Source organism: Callionymus lyra, chromosome 19 (assembly GCF_982586985.1).
Source record: "Callionymus lyra chromosome 19, fCalLyr1.hap1.1, whole genome shotgun sequence".
Classification (NCBI taxonomy): Eukaryota; Metazoa; Chordata; class Actinopteri; order Syngnathiformes; family Callionymidae; genus Callionymus; species Callionymus lyra.
The window spans coordinates 17,786,351-17,808,799 of NC_141836.1; the positions used below are offsets into that span (position 1 = coordinate 17,786,351).

A 22,449-nucleotide genomic window follows, 5' to 3' on the forward strand; every position below is an offset into this window, starting at 1 on the left:
ACAACAAGCAATATCCCTGTATTGACTCACCTCACCTCTGAAATCCCTCATCCATTTTGTTCATGATTCATTGGAGGTGAAAGCAGGTGCAAAACAACCACCAAATAAAACTAAAGTTTATTTCATCAGTATGAAAGCTGTAATAGCAGTGTAGTTATAGTGTCATGAAGCTTACTTAAACTTAAACTTACCTAAAAAAATGTCCTCCTGCTGTCTCCACAGTTCGAAGCTAAAAAGCGTGTCTCAGCAGAGGATGCGTTAAGACACGCTTATTTCAGGAGTCTCGGGGATGAAGTCCAATCACTGGCAGACAGTAAGTCCATTAACGGCCCACTTTAGTGCGATTAAAGGAGTCGTGGCTGTTGCTAAATCTTGTTTTTTTTTTGTTGTTGTTTTTCAGCTGCTTCCCTCTTTTCCATAAAAGGTATTCAGCTCCAGAGAGACCCCGGGAAGAGATCCTCCGTCTACCCCGAGTCAAGTAAGTCGCATTAATAATTAGCGGGTCTGTAGAGGAATAAGTTTGACGATAAATAAAATACTTTTTGAACACGTCATTCCTCTATTTGTTTCTTCAAAGTTATTAGCAGATAAAAGATTAAACTAAATCTGAGATTAGTTTGAAAGATAATCATGTTTATTTATAGCACACAAAAAGTGATTTTCTCAAATAAAAACAATCGAAAAAATAATACATTTAATTTACACTGTTATCCTGATTGACAGCTGTATACCACTTTAGGTTTGAGGTTTGAATCCCGTAATCCAGAAATTTGGTGAATCAAAAGCTTCATCCTTGGATGGGTTTATATCCTGTTAAAAATCCTAAAGGCATCAATATTTTAAAAAATAAATCAGAACACAAACTCTGTCTGTGTTGCTAGTGTGCTTCACTGTGGCGTCCCTCAAGGCTTCGTCTCCGTGTCTGTCGCTCTTTGCTTCCGCTGTCATTTCCCAATGATCGTCTATCTTGTTACCCATGCACTCGTCTTTAGCAAAGTGTTCATCCTTTCCTTAATTCTTTCTGTCTTCTTTGTGAACCCGCCTCTTCCAACATATTCCTCCCCCTTTTCCCCCCATTTCCCCGCCAAACCTTTAAAAAAAAAAAGCCAATAAGCTAGGCTCTGCACCCTCGCAGTACTTCCAGAGAGAAGCAGCCAATCCCAGGGCTCTGAGTCACAATCTGTCCTCCACTTCCACTGGCTGAGTGGCCCCCCTACTCTTCTGGTAAATACATACTTTCATTCTGTCTCTTCCTTTTTACTTTCCTCTTTCTTTGTCTGATATACCTGTAGCTCGGCTCATTTGCTTCTCTGATGCCTCTTGATGTTTGTCTGCGCCTGAGCCGAGCCAGATGTTCCATTTTCTCCCAAAACATTCCTCCCTCCTGGAGCATTTTTGCTCTTTTTTTAAAAACCCTCACAACAGATCAAATCATCCTAAATAACATAGCGACGAACTTCCTTTTGTTTGACTCTCCATTACACATCTGTTCAGATAAAAATTGAAAAACGTTTCCTCCTATTCGCAGTCCTCTATCGGCTTCTCCAACGTGAGATGTAGCCATTTTGTTGAGGCTGTAAGTCAGTTTGGTGTGACGTGTGATTTTGCTGACGTGGGGTGTTTTGTTTTAATAGTGACAGGTAAGTTTTGTTTTACAATATCACTGCACCACCCTGACGACAGATTATTACTGACAATATAATCCTAAAAACCATTTAATTTTAAAGTAAACTAGTTGACACAAGTGACATCTTAATAAATGTGTCCCAAAAAAAAGTTGGGACAGACATATCAGCAAATATTCTATAACTTTTTTATACAATTCACCTTTCTACCGCAAGGGGGGACTGCTGGGTTTCTTAATCGTATAAGTAAGTAAGTAATTCTTATTTGTATAGCGCTTTTCCAGACCAGGGTCACAAAGCGCTTAAACAATCCAAACAATATTCAATAAAGTATATACTTTAAAGATCAAGATAAAACTGATAACACAACAGGAGTTCCAGAAAATAAAGGAAAAGCCTGAACAAATAAAGGGGTATAATGCTTTAGTATCTTGCTTTAAATCCTCTTTATTTTCTGATTGCAAGTTAATTAAACACAAAAATAAATAACTTAAGCCGCATGTGGATTGCACTAGAGTTCAATAGAATATTTTATTTGATGTTTTGGTATTTTTATGTTGTCAGGACTTTTCTGACCTGAGAATAATTCATGAAGAAGTAAGAAAGTCAGTGCTTGGATTTTTCATTATTTCTAAAAAAATATTTAAACTTATAATAGTTAATTGTTATTCAGATGATAGGATGAATAAGGACTACATTTGTTTCTTCTATACACTCCAAAATACTTAAATCAAAGCATCATGTATTATTTTAGGTAGACAATTTCTTACATCTTATAAATATTTTCTTCTTAAACTTCAGCTAGATTCACAGTTCAAGAAAAGGGTCAACATTTTAAGACATAAATTCCTAAATTACTTGTACTTTAAAGAGGTCTTAATATAAGTTGATCTCACTCTGAAGACAGAAAATATTACGTGTACTACGGATGTGACTCATATTTAATTCAATCTAAAAAGATTTAACTTAAGACAAGACTCTAATAGTTACTTTGATACAACATTTTTCACTGATTTTTTTAACCCTATATTCTGGACTCACCTTTGAAAAAAAATGTTTTAATGATTTCAGTTTTAACATGGATCATGATGAAAGTATTAAAACTAATAATACAATTTAGAGTACATGGTCACTTATTTAATTTTTTAGTTAATTGAGTAAGATTTGCAACTACTGCAGTGCATTATGAGACCATGAGTATATATTTTAGTAAGAATGTGCAGCTCTAAGATTTCTTAGATTAAGAAGTACTAGGACATTAATCTCCAACACACATCATTTGAATTCAACACAAAATAACATCATTTTTAAACCAAGGGCGCCACCTTCTGAGCTCTAAAAAATAGTGCACTGCTTCATGAAGGTTCATCAGCACATCTCTATCGTCAGATTTTGACAGTAGTTTAGTTCCAGCCATCGTTATTTTCAAAGGATTGTCTCACTAAAGTGTGATTTATGGAGTGCTGTTGGCGTGGAGTGGATTCTAAAATAAGCGTGTTTGCATGTGATCCCAACATGCTGTTACATCGTGCCTCCCTCTGTGTTCCAGGCCAGGGGAGGAACAGGAGGCAGAGTGTGTTGTTTTAGTGCCGGCAGGCCCACTCAAGTGACAACGGCACACTTTTTTGGAACCCACCGCACACGCCGACGGAGACGACGCACCTTGCCCACTGGAGAACACACACCCACAGATGAAGAAAAACACACAGACGGAGTGACTCATGGAGACTCGGAACAATGGCTGAATATTTTATTTTTGACCAAGAAGTCGGAGCTGGAGGACGAGTGGGAGAGGACAGGACTCTCCTTGCTGCTACCACGCTGCTGCCCGGAGCAGACGTGAGACGACTGAAGTGACATTTAAGTCTGTGAGATGAGAGGATGGAGGTGAGAGAATGAAACACCGAAGAGTCAAGATCTGCTCTCTCTTGTGCTTTTTTTTTTTCTTTCCAGACTTGTACATAAAGAACCAGAGCTGTACTTCTTTCTCATGCCTAAAAAACGGATTATTGCACCAACATTCCGACCCTTAACCTTTGGCCTTGTGTCACCCACAAATAACAAACTCTCACCCGCGCACTTCTGCTACGTCCACACTATTACGTTTATTAAAAGCATCTCCAAAATCACTTGAAGCACAATTTGATTATAAACCAATCACTCAAATATGAAAAGTGATTTGATAATAAGAAAATACATTTCAGTTGTTTGATAGTACATTTCGAAGTTTTATTCAATCATAAACTACGAATCATTCACATTTTTTGTTTTGTACACATCTTACATGAACTTTGAACTACAACTGAATAATAAATATTTATTTATAAAATAAATATTTTATAACAGTTTGATTACAGCTGAAAATGAATTATTTCAGTTAAAACATTCACATTTATTTTACAACTGTAGAAAAAAGACTTTGAACTGCTTTCAAAAGATAAGAACTCTAAAATATAATTAAACAATTTTCAACTGTAATCAAACAATTTTCAACTGTAGTTAAACAATTTTTAACTATAATCAAATCATTTTCAACTATAATTAAACAGTTTTCAACTGTAATTCAACTATTTTCAACTGTAATCAAACAATTTTCAACTATAATCAAATCATTTTCAACTATAATTAAACAGTTTTCAACTGTAATTCAACTATTTTCAACTGTAATCAAACACTTTGCAACTGTAATTAAACGGTTTTCAACTGTAATGAAACAATTTTCAACTGTAATTTAACCATTTTTATCAAAAAATATTCAATTCATCAAACAAGATGATTGAAATCGAGCAACAGTTTTTATTCCGATTAGATATAATATGAAGCCATTTTTAAAAGTTTTAGTCAATTTAAGAATTTTTAGATGAAATGAAAAGCTTTGTTATAGTTAAACGTTCATAATGTGGACGTAGAATGATAAGGGATCCGCGTTTCTCCAAGACTCACTCTCTTCTTCAGCACCTTATAGAGGTTCCGAGTGTCTGCGACCTCGTTGGTCGCTCCAGCAGGACATTGAAGACATCGAACCAAATCTAAACTGATAATCTGTAAAGATGTTTCCCAGCTTTAGTGAACAGCTCCTCACCTGCTTCCCCTCAGACCTCCTCTTCTGCCTTGACTCGTCTTGATTTGTGTGTGTGTGACGTGCAGGTGTTGATGTTGAACTCCTCTCTTTGCACCTGATTATACCTCGTTGGATCTTGAGTAGACGATTTTTTGTTTTTTAAAATCTATCTGTATATAAGATGTTAGTTTTTACTGGTCAGAAGCAATGATTACTCCGGGTCCATGTTCTCAGTCTTGACTGTGACAGTCTGAGATCGTTGGTCGGGGACGTGTTGCACATTCCTTGAGCTCAGGACTCGTGTTGGTTTCGTCGACTATGTGAGATGCAGCGTAGAGACTTTGTTGAACGCTTCTCCAGTGAGTTTTTTCTCCAGCATTAATCTTTTTTTTTTTGATTCACGCCTCATATATTTACGCATGTCACCAAGTACACACTGTTTTTGGCTGGTATGTGAAATGGCTTTTGCTGGAATATCAATAGACCTTGATTTTCATTGACAGTTTAATCCCACACTGGACAAAAACAGTTCACTTTCCATCCACACAGTCCTTCTGCAGGTATACTTATATATCTTCCAAGAGGCTTCATGAGAAACTGTTACTTTTGATCTGGATCTGCACCAAAAATCAACCATAAATTGAACGTAAATGACAGAAAAAAAGTTTAAACCATTATATGAATACATTTATCCGTATAGTTTTCTCAATTTTCAAATGGAATCACTAGAATACATTTAAAAAAATGGTATAGATTTAATTGGCCAAAGAGATTTAAGGTTGAATGAATGAAATTAATATTATAATATGAATATTGAACTAGTATACATTTGTAACTGTTGAACATGTTTCCTCTTTGAACCATTTATTGTAATTGATTTTTTTTTAGTTGTCCATCATTCATGGGCGGTCATGTGACAGGCAACATATTACGTGGGCATACTTGTAAGCAGAATGTACAACAAGCTGGAAAACTGGAAAACCTCTCCTCTTGAAAACAGGTTGCGAGTTCAAGCACCAACCAGATCAAGCACAGTTTCACACACCAGTCTGCTGACAAACATGTACTGTAACCACCAGTGGCTCAGAAATCTGAGTTTGTTTTTTTGTTCGTTTTTTAAGTCAGACCTGAGGTCAAATGTGGGGAACGTGATCACTGGTCTGTGCCTGTTAGAAGTACTACTTATGTTCCCAGTGTGACAGTTTGTAGCATGTACATAGACGAGCATCTCCGCCCTCCTCTTCCTCCATGTTGTACATACAAAAGTGTAAAGGTTTGATACAGTGACTCACGTTCTGGCTTTTTTTTTCCTGCTTTTCTTTAATAAAAATCAGCAATATTTGTGTAATCAATAAAGGCCAAGGTCATATGATGGATTTGTGTTTCTTCCGGATCAATCTTTCCGGACATTTTTTTTCTGGACATTTAAGGATTAAATATTTACTCTTATCTGCGCGACACCATCTTAAATTGTGAATGGAAACACTGACATCTAGTGGCGGTTGTGGGCACTTCAGATGAATTGTGCAATTGACGTGTTTTGTTTGCGTCACAAGCGTCTTTCAAATTGAGATTAGATAAAGAAAACTGTCACGAATGACGGGGGTGTGTTTGCTGTCATTTGTGCTTCCATTAAGAATAAAAAAAACATAATTTAATTTATGACTACATTACTCGTGAACAAAAAAAACAAGATTTTTCAACATTAAAAAAATTTAGGAGATGATATAAAACATCACGCATTGAATGAAAACTACAAAAACTACAAAATAGCTCAAAAATGGGTCACAGGGTCACACAAAGGCCCCATATATTATGAATCGGGCCAAGATAAAATTATTCAACAACAAAATAACAGGATGGATTACGATGGATTAAAAGACTCAAGTTAGAAATATGTATTCAAAGAGATCTATGCGCTTTTCAAGCCATGCGCGAGTTGATGATTTTAAAGTCATTGACTCTTAGTATGATGCATAATACATGTGACCCCTATGTGACCCTGTGATGTAATAAACAATTTTCCATTTTTTTCCACTGACTTATTTTGCCGACGATTTATTTGTTTTATTTATTTGTTGAAATGCTTAACTTTTTTTTAAATTTTAGTCTTTATTTAGCTTCCACCAGGCGTGATAAAATAGATTTTTAACAACTTATTTTAACAACTTATGTAAAAGAAGCTACAACAACATAATTTAAAACAATTATAGACCACACTGCTGTGCAAATGCCTCAAAAAACAATAGTTTCTGTTAGTTGAGTAATGAAAATCTATTTATTTTAAGAATTACAAGTCAATCTTCTCTCGACATGGAGTTTTCTGGCTCTTGCTAATGGATGCATCCGTGGTTTCAACTTCAGACACTGGCTCTGTCGCCCAGGGGTTGTATCCACAGAGGACCGTTGGGATGGCGTAATCTCGGAACTGTCGGAACAACGAACGTTAAGAACCAACTTGAAACCGTTCATCTAGTTTGAGGTCACCTGTCTGTTCATGAAGATGTAGATGATGGGGTTGTAGAAGGTGCTGCTCTTGGCGAGGTAGACCGGGATGGTGGCCACGAGGGGGTTGATGTCCAGCGTGGGGTCGAGGATGACCGTCAGAGCCATGGCGGCGTACGGCAGCCACGTGGCCAGGAAGGCCAGCACCATCACCACCACCATCCGAACCACCTGCTTCTCCACGCGGTGGGTGCTGCCTGCCTCGGATATCCGTAGCTTCGTCACCTGAGAATCCCGTGGCGATAAAGCATCATGACACCCATCACAGAATCACCACAACCTCACCTGACGCAGGGTCCACAGGAGGCGAGAATATGACACCGTTATGATGGTGAAAGGCACGAAGAAGCAAAAGAAGAAGTACACCATGATGTATGACATGTTGCCAGTATCTCGACCGGACCAGTTGGGGGCGCAGGAGGTGTTGATGCCCTCCAGCTTGTAACTCCCCCAACCGAACATGGGCGGAGTGTTCCACACGAAAGACCAGACCCAGGACAGGACGACTCCTGCTACTGCATGTCTGTGGAGATGATGACTGGTCAATAAAAAGTGTTGTTTTTTTTTGTTCTGTTCTCACCTGGTCTGAAACAGAACAGCGCCCATGGGATAACACACCACGATGTAGCGCTCGACAGAGATGACTCCTATTGTGCACAAACCAGCGATGCCTGCAATAAAGAGCAAGACTAGTCGTGAAACAAGCTGCTGCAGATGAACCCTGAGATTAAACTAGTGCATTCAACTCTTCTTCTGTTGACCTCTTATTCTGGAAATATTAACTCAGTATGCTCCAAAACTCTGAAGCTTTAATTGGTTTAAACAGCATCCCTCCATTTTAATTTCAAATTGTTAATCATCATGTAGTTAAATCAAAATACTTTAAGGTTGACAAAAAGTGACTTTACACATTAAAAAAAACAACATATTTTTTAATGCTGTATTCTTGTTACTTTTGCACTGTTGTATACTGTATATAAAAAATACAATTGTTTGTGTGTAGATAGATGTGTATATACAGTTGTGTCAAAAAACAGCCCCTTTGTTTTCTTCACTGGTACAATCCAAGTTACATTTATTTCTACAAATATAATGATGAGAACAGAAAAATCTGATAAGCGTTTTGATATTGTCTAATATTTAGACAATTTCCAAGGCTTTCTTGATAATAACCAGAGTCACATTCTTCTTCAATAATGATATTGTAATGCCAAAAAAAATGTTTTTAGGCAATCCATGGTTTCTTTTATATTATATATTACGTATATAAATACATATGTGTTATGTATCTATGTTAAAAAAAATTTTTTTGAAAAGCTTTCTTCAGAAAGTTTTAATTATAGTGATTAACAACACTTTATATATTTTCTACATTCAATCATGTTATTAAGTCATATTTTAATTATTATTTTTAATAAACATTTTCAAATATAATATATTGGAGTGATGATCAAGAGTTACGTTCTATGTCGATCAAATACAAACTCACCAAAGAAAGCAACAGCAAACCCCTCCAGCAGACAACCCAGACGTCCGAGGGCAAAGTATCCAAGGGCGCTGCTGACGGTGGTGGGGATCCCCCCGAACAAGGCGCAGCCCAGGTCACAGATGGCCAAGTTGACCAGGGCATAACTGAGCGGCTGCCTCAGCTTCCTGTGCTTCACCGTCACCACGATCACCAGCGTGTTGAGAAGGATGCCGGCCACGGAGAACACACCCATGACCACAGTCAGGACCATGAGGGTGCGACGGGACACTATTATCTCTGGGTTCCCAGGGATTTGAGAGGATGATGCGTTTCCATCCATGTCGTCTTCGATGTGATTGTGAAAGAATAAAATATAAATGACAAACAATTAAAAGGTTAAAAAGTTAGAAACTTGTAACTGCATAAAAGCTACTTTGTGTCTCACATGATTAATGTTCTAGCACTGGGGACATGGAGGACCCCTCTTATAGTGAAGCCAACACGGGAAGTGGGGATTATGATTTGGAAAGGCGTTTCTTGGAGCCCAAATCCAAAGATCCGGATTGACGAGATTACAATTCTGATTGATTGTCTGATATCCTTTAAGAATGCACTTTATGAGATTGGTGTGTTGATGACTTTCAAAAATGGAAGTGTCAATAGTTTATTTTCATCAATGAACAAAATTTAGTAAATGAACAGAAGAGAAATGTCAATCAAATCAATATTTGGTGTGAACACCCTTTGCCTTCAAAACAGCATCAATTTTTCTAGGTACATTTGCATAAAGTCAGGTGTTTTGTAGGATTATAGTGACTAATTTTGTTGTGGAGGTTTTTCCTCCTTGCCGCTAGATGGCGGTATATAGTTGCGCCACGTCTTAAAACCCCGGCGCGCCGAACGAGCGGTAAAGATGGCTGCCTCCGTGAGGAAAGCGGCTCACGATGTGGAAACGAGAACGCGAACCGACGATGTGCTGCTCTCAGAAGGAATTGACTTCAAGTCGCTGCTTCTGTCCGAGTGCGTGCTGGAGGGACTGTCTTCTTCCGGGTTCCAGAAGCCTTCTCCGATCCAGCTGAAGGCCATTCCTCTGGGCCGCTGCGGTCTCGGTGAGTTCACCTGACGTCTGAGTGGAAAGTAGAACTTTTCTACAAGTTAAAAAACTTCTTCGTCATCCTATTGTCGTTGTTATTTCCATTAAATTATATTATAAATACTAGGGGCTTGACATGCATTACTGTTTCCACCACGAGTAAGTAAAATTTCATATAGAAAATGATCAACGGTGTTCCATATATAAATAAATATAATAAATATCTGCCATTACTATTGTCGACAGCGACCAAGCATCTTGGCACATATCAGAGTTTTACTTTCTCATCTTTTTTCACAGTTTTCTGTCTTTAATTTGAGACAGGTGTGCAGAATGGTCAGGGTCCCCCTTACATCACTGATCTGATCCAGCGTTACACCCCAGCTCGGGCTCTGAGGTCTGGAGAGAAATCCTTCAGGGTTGTTGCTCCTAAGCTTTGGAACAATCTTGTTCTCTCTTTTCGCTTGATGGAGTCTATGGACTCCTTTAAGAAACATCTTAAGACGTTTTTATTTGTTCAGGCTTTTCCTTGATTTTCTGGAACTCCTGTTATTTTTATCTTGACCTTTAAAGTGTATACTTTATAGGATATTGTTTTGATTGTTTAAGTGCTTTGTGACCCTGGTCTGGAAAAGCGCTATATAAATAAAAATTACTTACTTACTTATTTTCTTCATACATTTATTGTTCTTTAAAACCATTATGGGGGTCACTGATTATATGGGCAAGAGGCGGGGGACACCCTGGACAGGACCCCAGTCTGACAGGCAACCATTCACACACGATACCTACAGATAATTTCCCCAAGTTCTCAATCATCCTCTGGTTTCCTCCCAAAGTCCAATAACATACAGAGTGTCTGAAGTAAATCTTCTTCCTGTGAGGTGTTCATGCTACCCACTGTGCCACCGTGCGCCCTCAGTTTTTTTTATTATATTCTACAAAATTTGATTGTGTAAAATGTGTCTGACATTTTTCAACACTTAATGTTTTACCATTTCCCAAATATGGACTCAAATGTGGTACTGTAATGGCATTTCCTAGTTTTTTTTTTTCCCCAAAAGCAACAAATAAAAATGCATTTCATGAACATTATTTTATGATAAAAATACGTTGTCTTTATAAAGTAAAATGAGTTTCTTTACATTCATGTATATTCCTTCTTTATATGTGACATTTTTGGCATTTCCCATGTCATGCATCTTGCCTGCCTGTTCAATGGCCTCATATGTTCTGCAGTCTTTACCCTCATCCTGTGTCCGTGCTTTTGGTTCACTCTACAAGCAAAAATTCATCCGCCATCGAGGATGTCGTAGATGCCATGTACCGCTCTGGATGATGCTTAATTGTAGTGGAAATTAGTGAAGACTATAAACTAACAAATGTGGAGTTTCAGGGAGTTTCTTTTAGTTGCTCCCTTTATATTAACTATCTATTGGCCTGATTATTGTGCGTTACTCAATTGTTTAAAAACGGTTGAAATTGAGACAAATGCACAACAAAAACAGTAGTATAATTCCTCTTGAACATTTTTATTTTATTTTTTGTATTCATAATGTGTATAAATACAACAATGGCACTTTGGAGTGTTTGAGAAGGTAAATAAAATATGCCTTTTTTGAGACTTAATTTCGACAAAATAAAATGGTTTGAAATAAAAGATGTAGAACATTTATAATTGGTTGTTATTTAGAACCTGCTTAAAATTTGGTCTGTTTTAGTCTTGGAAAAATCAAATAAAACATTGTTATTTAGTCCAGTATTTAGTTAGATGAGCTACACATTGAAAACTAAGTGAGGATATGGCAATATTAAGTTGGTCTTGCTAAAAAAAACATTTTCATCAATTGCACATATTAAAATGGATGATCAGAAATGCTTAAAATATAATCCAATGCTTAAGAGTATCTAACAAATGCATAAAATAATATGCTCAATAGAGGTTTTCTAAACATATCATGCTAAGTTGTTTGCTTCAGTGACTCGTATTAAGCATGTTGTCTTCTTCCTTCGCCACAATGTTACATGAGAAAAAACATAATCCGTCCTCTAGACAAGGGGTACCCTAAGGGGGGACACTGAGGCAGATTTCCATCTTGTGAACGGTCGTTTCCTTTTTGACATTAAATGGGCGGGCCTAACGTCTTTCTGAAGCAGTGATTGGTTAGACAAGAACAACAAACTAAAGCAATTACACTAAACTTAAGCATGCACGAAGAGTGGAAGAACATTTTCTGAAATCTAGACAGACCAACTTGATAAGTTGCCAGTGTCTGTATTTGCATGAGACCGATTTAACAACCAGCAGCCTCATGAAAGAATGATTTTGATTGGCGATTTATCACATCACCAGCTCATAGATACAGCGCTGGCCTCTGGATCTGGAACTCAATTGGTTCAAGTCCCTGTTAATTTATTTGTTTTGCCATTTAGTTATTTATATATATTATATATTTCATTGTTTCAGCATGCATTAAACATTCCTTTTATTTATTCATGTATTTATACATTTTGTCTAGTATGGTTGTATGCAAATTAAGTGTGCAGGATTATGATAATGATTTATAATCAGCGCTGATATAGATGTGGAATCAGATTGGATCACAGTCCAGCAAATATTGTGTATAATGTGTTTGGTTGTACTGCGTTTACTTTGAAAGTAAATGTACAACGTGATTAGTGTCGGAAAATAATGATTAATATTACATGGAGGACGAACTGGTTGAGCTTTGATTTTCCTGGGAATTCTAAAGACATTGAAAGGATTTAATCTGATCATCATATAACGTCCTAATGATTTGTTGCTAATCAATTTCTTGTCATGTCTTGTCAGATTTGATTGTGCAGGCCAAGTCTGGGACTGGGAAGACATGCGTGTTCTGCACAATCGCCCTCGAATCCCTCATTCTGGAAAATTCAGCAACACAGGTGATTGAAGCGTTTCCTTTGAACTCTTTATTCACTTTGTGCTCTCAGTATGTTTATTGTGTGTGACCTGAGCCACTCTAGGAGAGTAAATGTAGCCATCAAAGTTTAGTATTCGTGGAAAGCTGTTATTTATCAGAAAAGGCTCATCAAGATTATTAATAAAATGGCTGCACAAAGGCTTAATCTTATTAACTACAGCTTCTCTCTAATCTGCTTCAGTCCAGATGTAATCTGCACATTGAAATCTACTTTGTTGAAAACAGGTGCTGGTTCTGGCTCCGACACGAGAAATCGCCGTGCAGATCCACTCCGTGGTGATGGCGATCGGTTGCGCCATGGAGGGCCTGGAGTCCCACGTCTTCATCGGAGGCCGACCCGTCAGCCAGGACAAGATGCACCTGAAGAAGTGTCACATAGCCATCGGGTCACCCGGTAAGAGATCACGGCTTTAAAAGGATTTTATGTCCTAATAGATTTATTTTCACGTACAGGTCGGATCAAGCAGCTGATTGAACTGGGCTTGATGTCCACGGCCAGCATCAGACTGTTTGTTCTGGATGAGGCTGACAAGCTGCTGGAGGAGGGCAGCTTCCAGGAGCAGATAAAGTACAACATTCCCAAACTTGTTGTAGGAATAAATACGAATTAACATGAAAATCCTTGTTTCTTTCAGCTGGATCTTTTCCGCTTTGCCAGTCAATAAACAAATGTTAGCGCTGTCGGCTACCTACCCAGAATACCTTGCTCAGCAGCTCACGCGCTACATGCGTGAGCCCACTTTTGTCAGACTCAATCCCAAAGACTTGGGTCTGAAAGGTTAGTAGATCTTATGGGCATTTGAAGTTTCTTCTCGATCCTTATGGATTGTTTATTCTAAAATGTGCATGAATTCGGACTTGCTTTAACAAAAGTAAAGTTTTAGAAATTGAACTTGGACAAAATACTTGGTTTCGAATATTATAAATAACCTTAAATGGTTACTTGTTTTTTTTTCTAGTCAAAATAAATAAATGTCAACTAATGACACATCTAAATGTTGTTTTTGTTTCCAAACGTAAATATAGGACTTCTCATGTTTTAAAATGTCTGTAAATGTAAAGTTTAGATTGTCTTAAAGATAAATCAATTGTGTGCAATATATAAAGATATGAACAGTTTTGCAATATTCTGTTGTCAATCCTCCTATAGGTTTAAAACAGTACTACAAGCTGGTTTCGTCCCATTCCTTGCCTCACAAGATCTTCGAAGAGAAGGTGCAGAATCTGTTGGAGCTCTTCAGCAAAATTCCGTTTAACCAGGCGCTGGTGTTTTCAAACCTTCATTCCAGGTACAGTTGGCGCCACAATTTCTTTGCGAATGAGTTGCATTTAACCTTTGTTGTGATTGGAATTAATCTTTGGATACATGGCTCAGTATTGGACTTAATTGTGAATTCATTGATTTAGCGACATAAAAAAATGTCATGTTGGGGAAAAGGCCAACTGTGGAAAGAAGATGATTGTTACGTATTGTGTTGCAGGGCTCAGCACCTGGCAGACATTTTGTCCTCCAAAGGTTTACCTGCCGTTTGTATCTCAGGTGAGTTCTCATTCCTGAACCTCAACTCTTTCCCGAAGTGATGCTTTTAAGCTTCTGTTTCAGGTGGTCTGAGTCAGGACCAGCGACTGGAGGCCATGTCCAAACTGAAGCAGTACCAGTGCAGAGTTCTGATCTCAACCGACCTGGTGAGTTACAATACTTATTTTGAAGAATACTCATCTATCTTGGTATATGACCTTTTTTTTTTTATCTTCTTTTTTAGACTTCTAGAGGCATCGATGCTGAGAAGGTGAACCTGGTGATTAACCTCGACGTGCCACATGATTGGGAAACGTACATGCACCGGATTGGACGGGCGGGTCGCTTTGGTTAGTGACGAGATTCTTCTTTATCTTTTAAAAAATGTTATTTTATTATATAATTGATACTTTGATCTGCCCAACTACCTCCTCCATTAGGGCCTGTTGGTAAAACACTACAACTCAGCCAGATGTTTAATCATATAAATATAATAATAAATAAAGAATAACATTGGTTTCCCAAAATGGTCTTCAATCAAAACTCAACCCTTTATTACCGGAATTTATTATCCCAAACTGTTCCAAGTTTTCCAAACATCAAGTGACCTGTCAGATGGTAAAAATCTGTAGAAGAAATTGTGAAACTAATGATGCATTACTGCAAACATCTGTGCACATCTGCTAGTTAAATAAAAGTCCTACTGTGAATGTTGTTTTGATGATCGAGTTGCTTTGAGGGAAATCGTGTGACTCGATGCTGGCAGTTGAGTGCGAGCTCGGTGCGCTTAAAGGTTTGATTTTCAACGTCAACCCACGCTGAAGCAAAGTTCTCCGCCATTTAAAAGGTAAATGTTGTTTTATACATATTTACTATTCATGTTATTGGTTTGTTGTCCTGTAAACGGATACTTGCCAACTGTTCATTTTATTAGTTAAATGTATATCACTGTAACGCATCTTGAAGAAGATGTTTTTTTTCCAGGTGATCTTGATGTTTCTTCATGTGACAACTCGTACAGCACCTGGATTTTTGAAACTCGTTAGAATTATTTCAATAACAAATGCAGAATAGTGTCGCTCTAATGATAATAACAAGGAGATCATTGTTGTGTGGATGATGTCTTGAGAGTTTCCAGTGGATTTTCGAAAAGCTTAAAAATGTCTGTGGATTCTCATATTTATATATTTTTTTATTATAAGTACTATAAGTAGGTTATTCTAGAATTCACTGTAAGGAGAAAGAAAATAACAACAAACACCTTTTTCAAATGTTGATTAGACACCATGATGATGCAGACTAAAGGTATTAAAACAATTTACATTGAAAATGTACATGCTTGAGTACAGATGAATCGCTGAAGCCATCAAACCTTGTATGTCTTGTCTGTTCTCTGCTGTGGAGAGATTCTCTCAAAAATGATGAGTTGTATTCAAATAAAGATTGTACAGATTGCATGAGTGATATTTTCTTTCTACCAACATGCGCATCTTTATTTTACATCAACCTCTGTTTTTCTGTTTCACGTATGATGTGAGCTCATTTCATATCGGTGTCAACCGAAGTCTCGTTCATTTGGCATGTTTTCTACTTTTTGTTCGCTTGATGGCGCCAGAGAGTCAGAGAAACGCCTCGTTGTGCGCGTCATTTCGTCACGAAGATGTATAAAAATTGTATCACAAAATTGAAAACAAAATAAATGTATTTAAAGCTTCATCTAAAGGAACAAATCTGACCTCGACAAAACAATTTTTTTTTACTTTAAAGAAGTGGTTAAAAAAAGACGTCTGGTGTTAAAACCCATAACCGCTCGACTGCTGAGAGGCTTCTAATCAGGGTCTTCTGTTGTTCAGGTACTCAGGGGCTCGCTGTGACCTACTGTTGCCATGGCGAGGAGGAGAACAAGCTGATGGCCATCGCTCAGAAGTGTGACCTCAGCCTGTCTGTTCTACCATGTGAGTCTTGACTAGTACCTTTTAGGATGATGACGTTTAAGCTATGATGAGATGTTTGATATTATAACTTGCAGGACTGAACTTTGTTGTTCCCCCTTCTCAGCAACGTTGGATGCTAGTTTGATGGAGGAACCGTGTGACTGGGACGTGTGCGCTGAAGCTTCCACGCCTGGAGCCAGAACTCGACTCCCACAGTCGGAGAAGCGCAGACGCACCAAAGATAAACCTTCAGAACCAAGAAGTCAGAAGGACTCCACAGTGTACAAACCAGACGCCAGAGAAGAGAGACCTCAAAGTCCGACTCCAGTCAAGAAACCAGACGCCAGAGAAGAAAGACCTCAAAGTCCGACTCCAGTCAAGAAACCAGTCTTAGATCAAGCGCCTCAATCGATGCAGATGCGGGAAGAACTTCAAGAAGCTCTCCCCAAAATCCCCCCACTGAGCTCGTTTAAGAAATCCGCGCCTGAGTTCATGACCTTTGACCAGGCAGAGAAAGACTTCCAGACTTTCATCAAAACGGGTTTAGGGAGGTCAGTGGAGGTCATCAGGGACTTTAGGGTTCCTGGCGATGGTAACAATGGACACGTGGAGTCAGTGATGCTTTTTGATGACGGCGCTCAGATTGTTTCACGTAAACCGTGGAACTTCGAGGTGCCTCCTGCCCCAAAGACTTCCTGTGAGGCTCCAAGTTCTGAGTCAGACATGGAGGACGAGCGAGACCATGGGCCACCAGAGTCGTTTCCTCACCTGAAGACGGATTGTGGAGATGCTGCTGCTAGAGTGGAGATGAAGCCAGTGTGTTCACACAAAACTAGCCAACAAGCCTGGACAGTAAAGCCTAAACCTGAGCTTCCTCAATATCAAGAGTCCAATTCCCTACCGGAGCGGAAACTGAACCGAGGTGAAGGTCGAACTAGAGGTCATGGGACGAGAATCAAACATGAGGAGAAAGAAGTTAGAAAGACTTCAAAGACTGATCATGACGATGATGTTTATGAGGAGGAGGATGATGAAGAGTTGGACTCCGAAAGCTACTGGCGAGATTGTTACAGAGCGTGGAACGACTACTATGCCAACATGTGCTCCTACCAGACCTACTACCACAGCGCACACAACTGGATGGCAGCCTATCGAATGAATACAGTTTACATGGATGAACTGCTCAAAGACTGAGACTGACCCACCTTAATACTATTACAAGATTCATTCTTTGTTGGTGTTGTCGATTTGGTAATGAAGCACATCTTTGTGTTCATGATGTATTTCTTTGTAGTTTTCTGAGCTGGATAATAAAACGACTGAAGGTATGGTGTTGGATGTTCCAAGGTATCTGGTTCATTTTCTTGGGTCGTCTTCTTACTTATTAGGCCCCTTTCCATTTCCCTTGGGTGTTCATTGACGTGCTACTCTTCTGTTTGTCATTGTGTGCACCCCCATCAAATCCTGGAGCCCTGCCAAAATGGGTGAACTACTTGAGCTGTTAGAACTTCACCCAACATGAGGATTAACGAGTTCTTCTGACTCCTGTCTCTTACCTTGAGGTCTACAATGTGCTGCAGGTCCCCATGCATGCCCTTAAACAGGGCTTAACGGTGTATGGTATTAAATGCTGTTGCAAAGTTGACAATATAATATTCAGAAGTGCTCAATACATTTCTTCTTATAGAGTTACTAAATAACAGCAGGGTCTTGAACCCAAGACCTGTGGATGTCTATGCAGAGAGTGCGACCACTACACTAGATCACATTCACACCGACTGTTTATGGTTTGTTTTGTTTGACCTTCACTCCTGGTCAAAATCTCAAAGACTAAATAATGGCAGGGTCTTGAACCCAAGACCTCAGGATGTCCATGCAGAGAGTGCCACCACTACACTAGATCAGCTTTGACACTATTTAAATTCGTTTGGACGCCTTTGACCTTCACTCTTGTAAATCGGAGCTAAAATCCTAAGACTTGTTCATTTCTAAAAGTGCCTTAGATTCAAAGCGTCTCTTGATCAGATCAACTCATGTCTGTTAGTAGCTCAGTCAGTTGAGCCCTGGGTTAGTAACTGAGTGGTTGTTGGTTCGATTCCCACGGGCATATTGCTAAATAGTCACTCGTTCTTTTAAAGCAGGTGGATCGACCTGAGGTTCAAGGAGTCTCTGGATCTCATCGACTGAATGTGTGTTGATGGCTCAGTGGGTGCAACACCTGGTTACTGACCGAAGGATCGTGGGTTCGAGTCCCAGTGAGTACAGAGTCAGTGATTGGGTGCTGCTGGATAGGGGGGGACGAGGTATTGACACCAAAAAGCGGATGGGAAGTGACCCCAGGTCAAGGAGGGGGGTTTATCACTCCCCCCTCCATAGAGTTTGTTGAAAAAGATTACATTTAAAATAAGATAAAAGTAAACAAGTTAAAGTGGGTAGAAGATAAACATCCAGTAAAGGTAGTAAAACAGTTGTCTGACGCCTCAGATGTCTCTTGAAGGTATGCAATTGTTAAATAGATGTAGCTTATTCAGAAATAGAATAGTAACAGTACATGACCCCTTGGTCAGTAACCAGGTGTTCATCCACGTGGAGCTGTTCTTTTTTTTTTTTTGTTTTGTGACAAACATGATTATTATAAGTTAAATAGATGTAGACAAGTAGCATTATTCAGACAGAATAGTCTTCTCATGAACATTACTAAATAAGTCAACTTATTGTGTCTTCATCTTTTACTCAGTGTAATGAATCTTACTACTAGTTGTTCTAAAATATATTTTAATCTAACAAGGTTATAAGTTGTCTTATTAAAGTGTTCATGGTTGGTTTAACAAAAAAAAATGAACATAAGAAGAGTCTCTAGGTCTCATCTACTATATGTGTGTTGAATGGCTCAGTGGGTGCAACACCTGGTTACTGACTGAGGGGTCGTGTACCTTTACTATTTCTGATATAAGCTACTTGTCTACATCTATTTAACAATTGCATACCTTCAAGAGACATCTGAGGCGTCAGACAACTATTTTACTACCTTTACTGGATGTTTATCTTCTATCTTCAACTTATTTTTAAATGTAATCTTTTTCAACAAACTCTATGGAGGGGGGAGTGATAAACCCCCCTCCTTGACCTGGGGTCACTTCCCATCCGCTTTTTGGTGTCAATACCTCGTCCCCCCCTATCCAGCAGCACCCGATCACTGACTCTGTACTCACTGGGACTCGAACCCACGATCCTTTGGTCAGTAACCAGGTGTTGCACCCACTGAGCCATCAACACACATATCAGTAGATGAGATCTAGAGACTCTTTGAACCTCAGGTCGATCCACCTGCTTTAAAAGAATGACTGGCTTTGTAGCAACATGCCCATGTGGGAATTGAACCAACAACCTCTTGGTTACTAACTCAGTGCTCAACTGACTGAGCTACTAAACACTAAATAAGTAACCAACTTCAGATGTATCACGCATCACTTGACTCTCCATGGCCCACTTTGTTAGATTCAGATAGTGGTGGAAAGAGTGGGAATTGAACTCACAACCTAAGGGTTTCAGAGGCACTTGGTCTATCCACTCAACCACAGGACACTCACTATGCTCTGGGCACATCTATAATACACTTTGAAGACAAACAAAATCTTTACCATGGACGTATAACAAGTTATTGCTGATGTGACTTGATCTCAAGTCTACCACTACACCACCGGGCACATTGGTCTGATGCGTGCTCTTTGAAATGTTCGCTTTTATTTGGTCACGACTTTTGACTTGCTCATGACTTACCAAAGGATCCGAATCTTAGTCTGTAATGTAAAGGTCAGATTTAACTAAATCGATTTAGGTTGAGAAATTGCTCATTCGTGTAAGAGTTTGACTGGACTCGTTCTTGATTTCCTTGTCTCCCAGCTATGGGTTCCAGTCCCAGAGCAGATATGAAGCATGTTTATGTAACGAGAAAACACTTTTCCTCTTATTCACGTAAAGAGTAGTTCATTGAAAACCTTAAGATCTTTAAGAATCATAAGATAGTTCACATTATATTATATAAAGGTTAGGACTATTAATATTTTCCTTTTTCAAAAAGTGCTTCTGCTGCACCTCTCATCACTTGACATGGCTTAGATGTTCAGTCTTCACTATCCTCAGCACAGGTCACATCAAGGTTGGGAATGCTGATTACACAATCACCAGCCCATTACTTCAATCAGAGCTGGAAACCCAGCTCTTCAGTTTGATTCATTTAAAGCACTTGGACGCTTGAGCCGGAGCACAGAAGACAACATCGTTTCCTCATACAAGCAGGATTTCCACGATGGACAACAACCTGACCTCAACCCTGGATTCACATCTGGTGTCGGGGTTTATGTTCTTCAACTGCACCATCCTCATCCTTACCCTCCTCCTGGGACTACCGGGGAACCTGTGGGTGTGCTGGCTGGTCTACAGAACCAAGAGCCTCCAGAACTGCAACAACGCTCTGCTGGTGAGTCTGGCCACCAGCGACCTCCTCAAGTGCGCCGTCGATACGCCGCTCTTCCTTTTCTCCTTCCTGGAGTCCGGGAAGGAGGACCAGATCCCTGCAGTCGTCTGCAGCATCCAACAGTTCACCTACTCGCTGTGCAGCTGCATCCAGCTGCTGACCCTGGTCAGCATCAGCGTGGAGCGCTACCACGCCATCGCTTTCCCTTTCCACGTGGAAAAGAGAAGACTCCGGGTTTTCTTTTGGATTCTCTCCATCTGGACCTTTGGCTTCATCTTGGCTGCAGTTTCCCTGACTCTCTCGGAGCGGTCTCTGTTTCACCTCCTCTGTAGTCCGCACGACCAGGAGCTTCAGTACTGGGACCCGTTTGGACCCTACGTGCTGGTCCCCATGTGGGGTTGGTCTCTGGTGGTCATCGTGATCCACTACGGCAGGATATTTAAAGTCGTGCAGCAGCATCGGAAGAAAGTCTTCTGCTCGGGGATCGAACCGAGCCAGACGGTGTCCAAAGACGCGTGGAGGAGCGACCTACCCCCGGTCAGCGCCAGCAGCCCACTGCCCCGGCAGGGAGCGCCGTTGTTTGTGGTGGCAGTGGACCGCTCTTGCACCGCTGCGATTGTAGAAAGACCCGCAGAGATCGTGGGGGCGGTGTGTCCCCTCACTCCAGGGTCCAAGGAGAGGCGGAAGAAGCACATGGAGGGGAAGGTGGCTCAGCGGTTCGGCTACATCATCATCGTGTTCACACTCTTCTGGCTTCCCATCGTGCTGATCTGGCTTCTGAGGGCTGTCCAGAGGACCCACATGGACAGAGTAAGTGGATTCATTTTTTTTTCACGAGGTCACATAAACCTTAAAAAAAAGATGCTATAATTAAGTATGTCTGTAGGAAAGGAGCAAAAGTTACAGAGGCCAAACTTTAACAAATATTACCACTTACCACGAACACTCACCTTGAAGGAAAAGGGCAGAGATGCCTGTTTTGTTCCCTCACCACCAACCATCCTCATTAGTTCAGTCCCATCTGGGAAAGGGCACGCCGCAAGAACGGCTGCTTGCCAAGTTGGCCTCAACCAATTATGTTTATCTGTCCGTTTATAGCCTCTTAATGTGGATAGAATAAAGGTATCGATCAGGACTTTATCATTTTTCTAATCAATTTTTGATACAACTACTGTTCAATATGACATCCACTCTTTATCACCTTTGAATTTAAATAGTGTAAAATTCACTTTGAAAACTTAATATATACAAGTTATTATCAAAGAGCAGACCCACTGCTTTCAATTATTATTATTTTTTAACTTTTGGTTAAACCCCTCAAGTTATTTTATATAATTCAATACAGTAGCCGAGTGACAAAACCTTAAAAGATCAGTGGATCAAGAACCATATCGTCTTTTCCATCCATTTCCATCAACAGTTCATTAAAACCTAAAAACAAAAAAAATGAAGGAATTCATCACCTTTCTGGTGAAGGCATAGAAGACGTATTCTTTACTTCACAATACATGGTTACTGGAGAAGATCCTGCATCTCAGCAGAGCTAGGAATTGTTGGAGAAAACTAGCGACGCTGACGTTGTGTATTTCTGCCGCAGCTGCTGATGGAGCTGGAGACGTCGGCGATGGTGCTGACCTGCGTCCAGGCGGCCGTTGACCCCCTCATCTACACTTTAGTCACCCGACAGTTTCGCCTAGAACTCAGAAAGATCTTCTCCACCATTCACCGCTGCCCTCTGAAACCGAGGATGTGAAAATGGACTAAAAAAACGAGGCTCCACAGGTTACATTTGTGGCAGATA

At 39.7% G+C, this 22,449-nt stretch overlaps 4 protein-coding genes across 8 annotated transcripts in view; 3 read left to right on the plus strand and 1 right to left on the minus strand.

Moving 5' to 3' along the window:
• The window catches only part of LOC148059795 (cyclin-dependent kinase 17-like), a 42,126-nt gene extending 36,064 nt beyond the window's left edge, over positions 1–6,062 (plus strand). For 3 of the 5 annotated variants that reach the window (XM_087782318.1, XM_087782321.1, XM_087782320.1), the window contains 4 exons: positions 223–313; positions 401–478; positions 1,107–1,224; positions 3,175–6,062. In XM_087782318.1, coding sequence (XP_087638444.1) covers positions 223–313; positions 401–478; positions 1,107–1,204 — 267 coding nt within the window. In that variant the 3' untranslated portion in view covers positions 1,205–1,224; positions 3,175–6,062. The remainder of the gene's footprint in view (positions 1–222; positions 314–400; positions 479–1,106; positions 1,225–3,174) is intronic. The other 2 variants (XM_087782319.1, XM_087782322.1) reach the window with 1 other exon arrangement.
• Positions 6,063–6,976: 914 nt separating this feature from the next.
• parapinopsina (parapinopsin a) lies at positions 6,977–8,930 on the minus strand. Its single transcript, XM_087781567.1, has 5 exons — positions 8,681–8,930; positions 7,772–7,862; positions 7,477–7,714; positions 7,174–7,416; positions 6,977–7,114 (listed from the first exon to the last, which is right to left on the minus strand). The coding sequence occupies exons 1-5, from the start codon at positions 8,928–8,930 to the stop codon at positions 6,977–6,979; spliced, it is 960 nt and encodes a 319-aa protein (XP_087637693.1).
• A 642-nt stretch (positions 8,931–9,572) lies between these two features.
• On the plus strand, positions 9,573–17,482 carry ddx20 (DEAD (Asp-Glu-Ala-Asp) box polypeptide 20). The gene is made up of 11 exons (XM_087782250.1): positions 9,573–9,768; positions 12,586–12,680; positions 12,944–13,112; positions 13,172–13,286; positions 13,354–13,496; positions 13,869–14,007; positions 14,200–14,258; positions 14,322–14,404; positions 14,482–14,587; positions 16,091–16,192; positions 16,296–17,482. The coding sequence occupies exons 1-11, from the start codon at positions 9,573–9,575 to the stop codon at positions 17,363–17,365; spliced, it is 2,277 nt and encodes a 758-aa protein (XP_087638376.1). The 3' UTR covers positions 17,366–17,482.
• A 2,998-nt stretch (positions 17,483–20,480) lies between these two features.
• On the plus strand, positions 20,481–22,448 carry LOC148059798 (D(3) dopamine receptor-like). Its single transcript, XM_087781568.1, has 2 exons — positions 20,481–21,458; positions 22,246–22,448. The coding sequence occupies exons 1-2, from the start codon at positions 20,481–20,483 to the stop codon at positions 22,399–22,401; spliced, it is 1,134 nt and encodes a 377-aa protein (XP_087637694.1). The 3' UTR covers positions 22,402–22,448.
• Position 22,449: the final 1 nt, after the last annotated feature.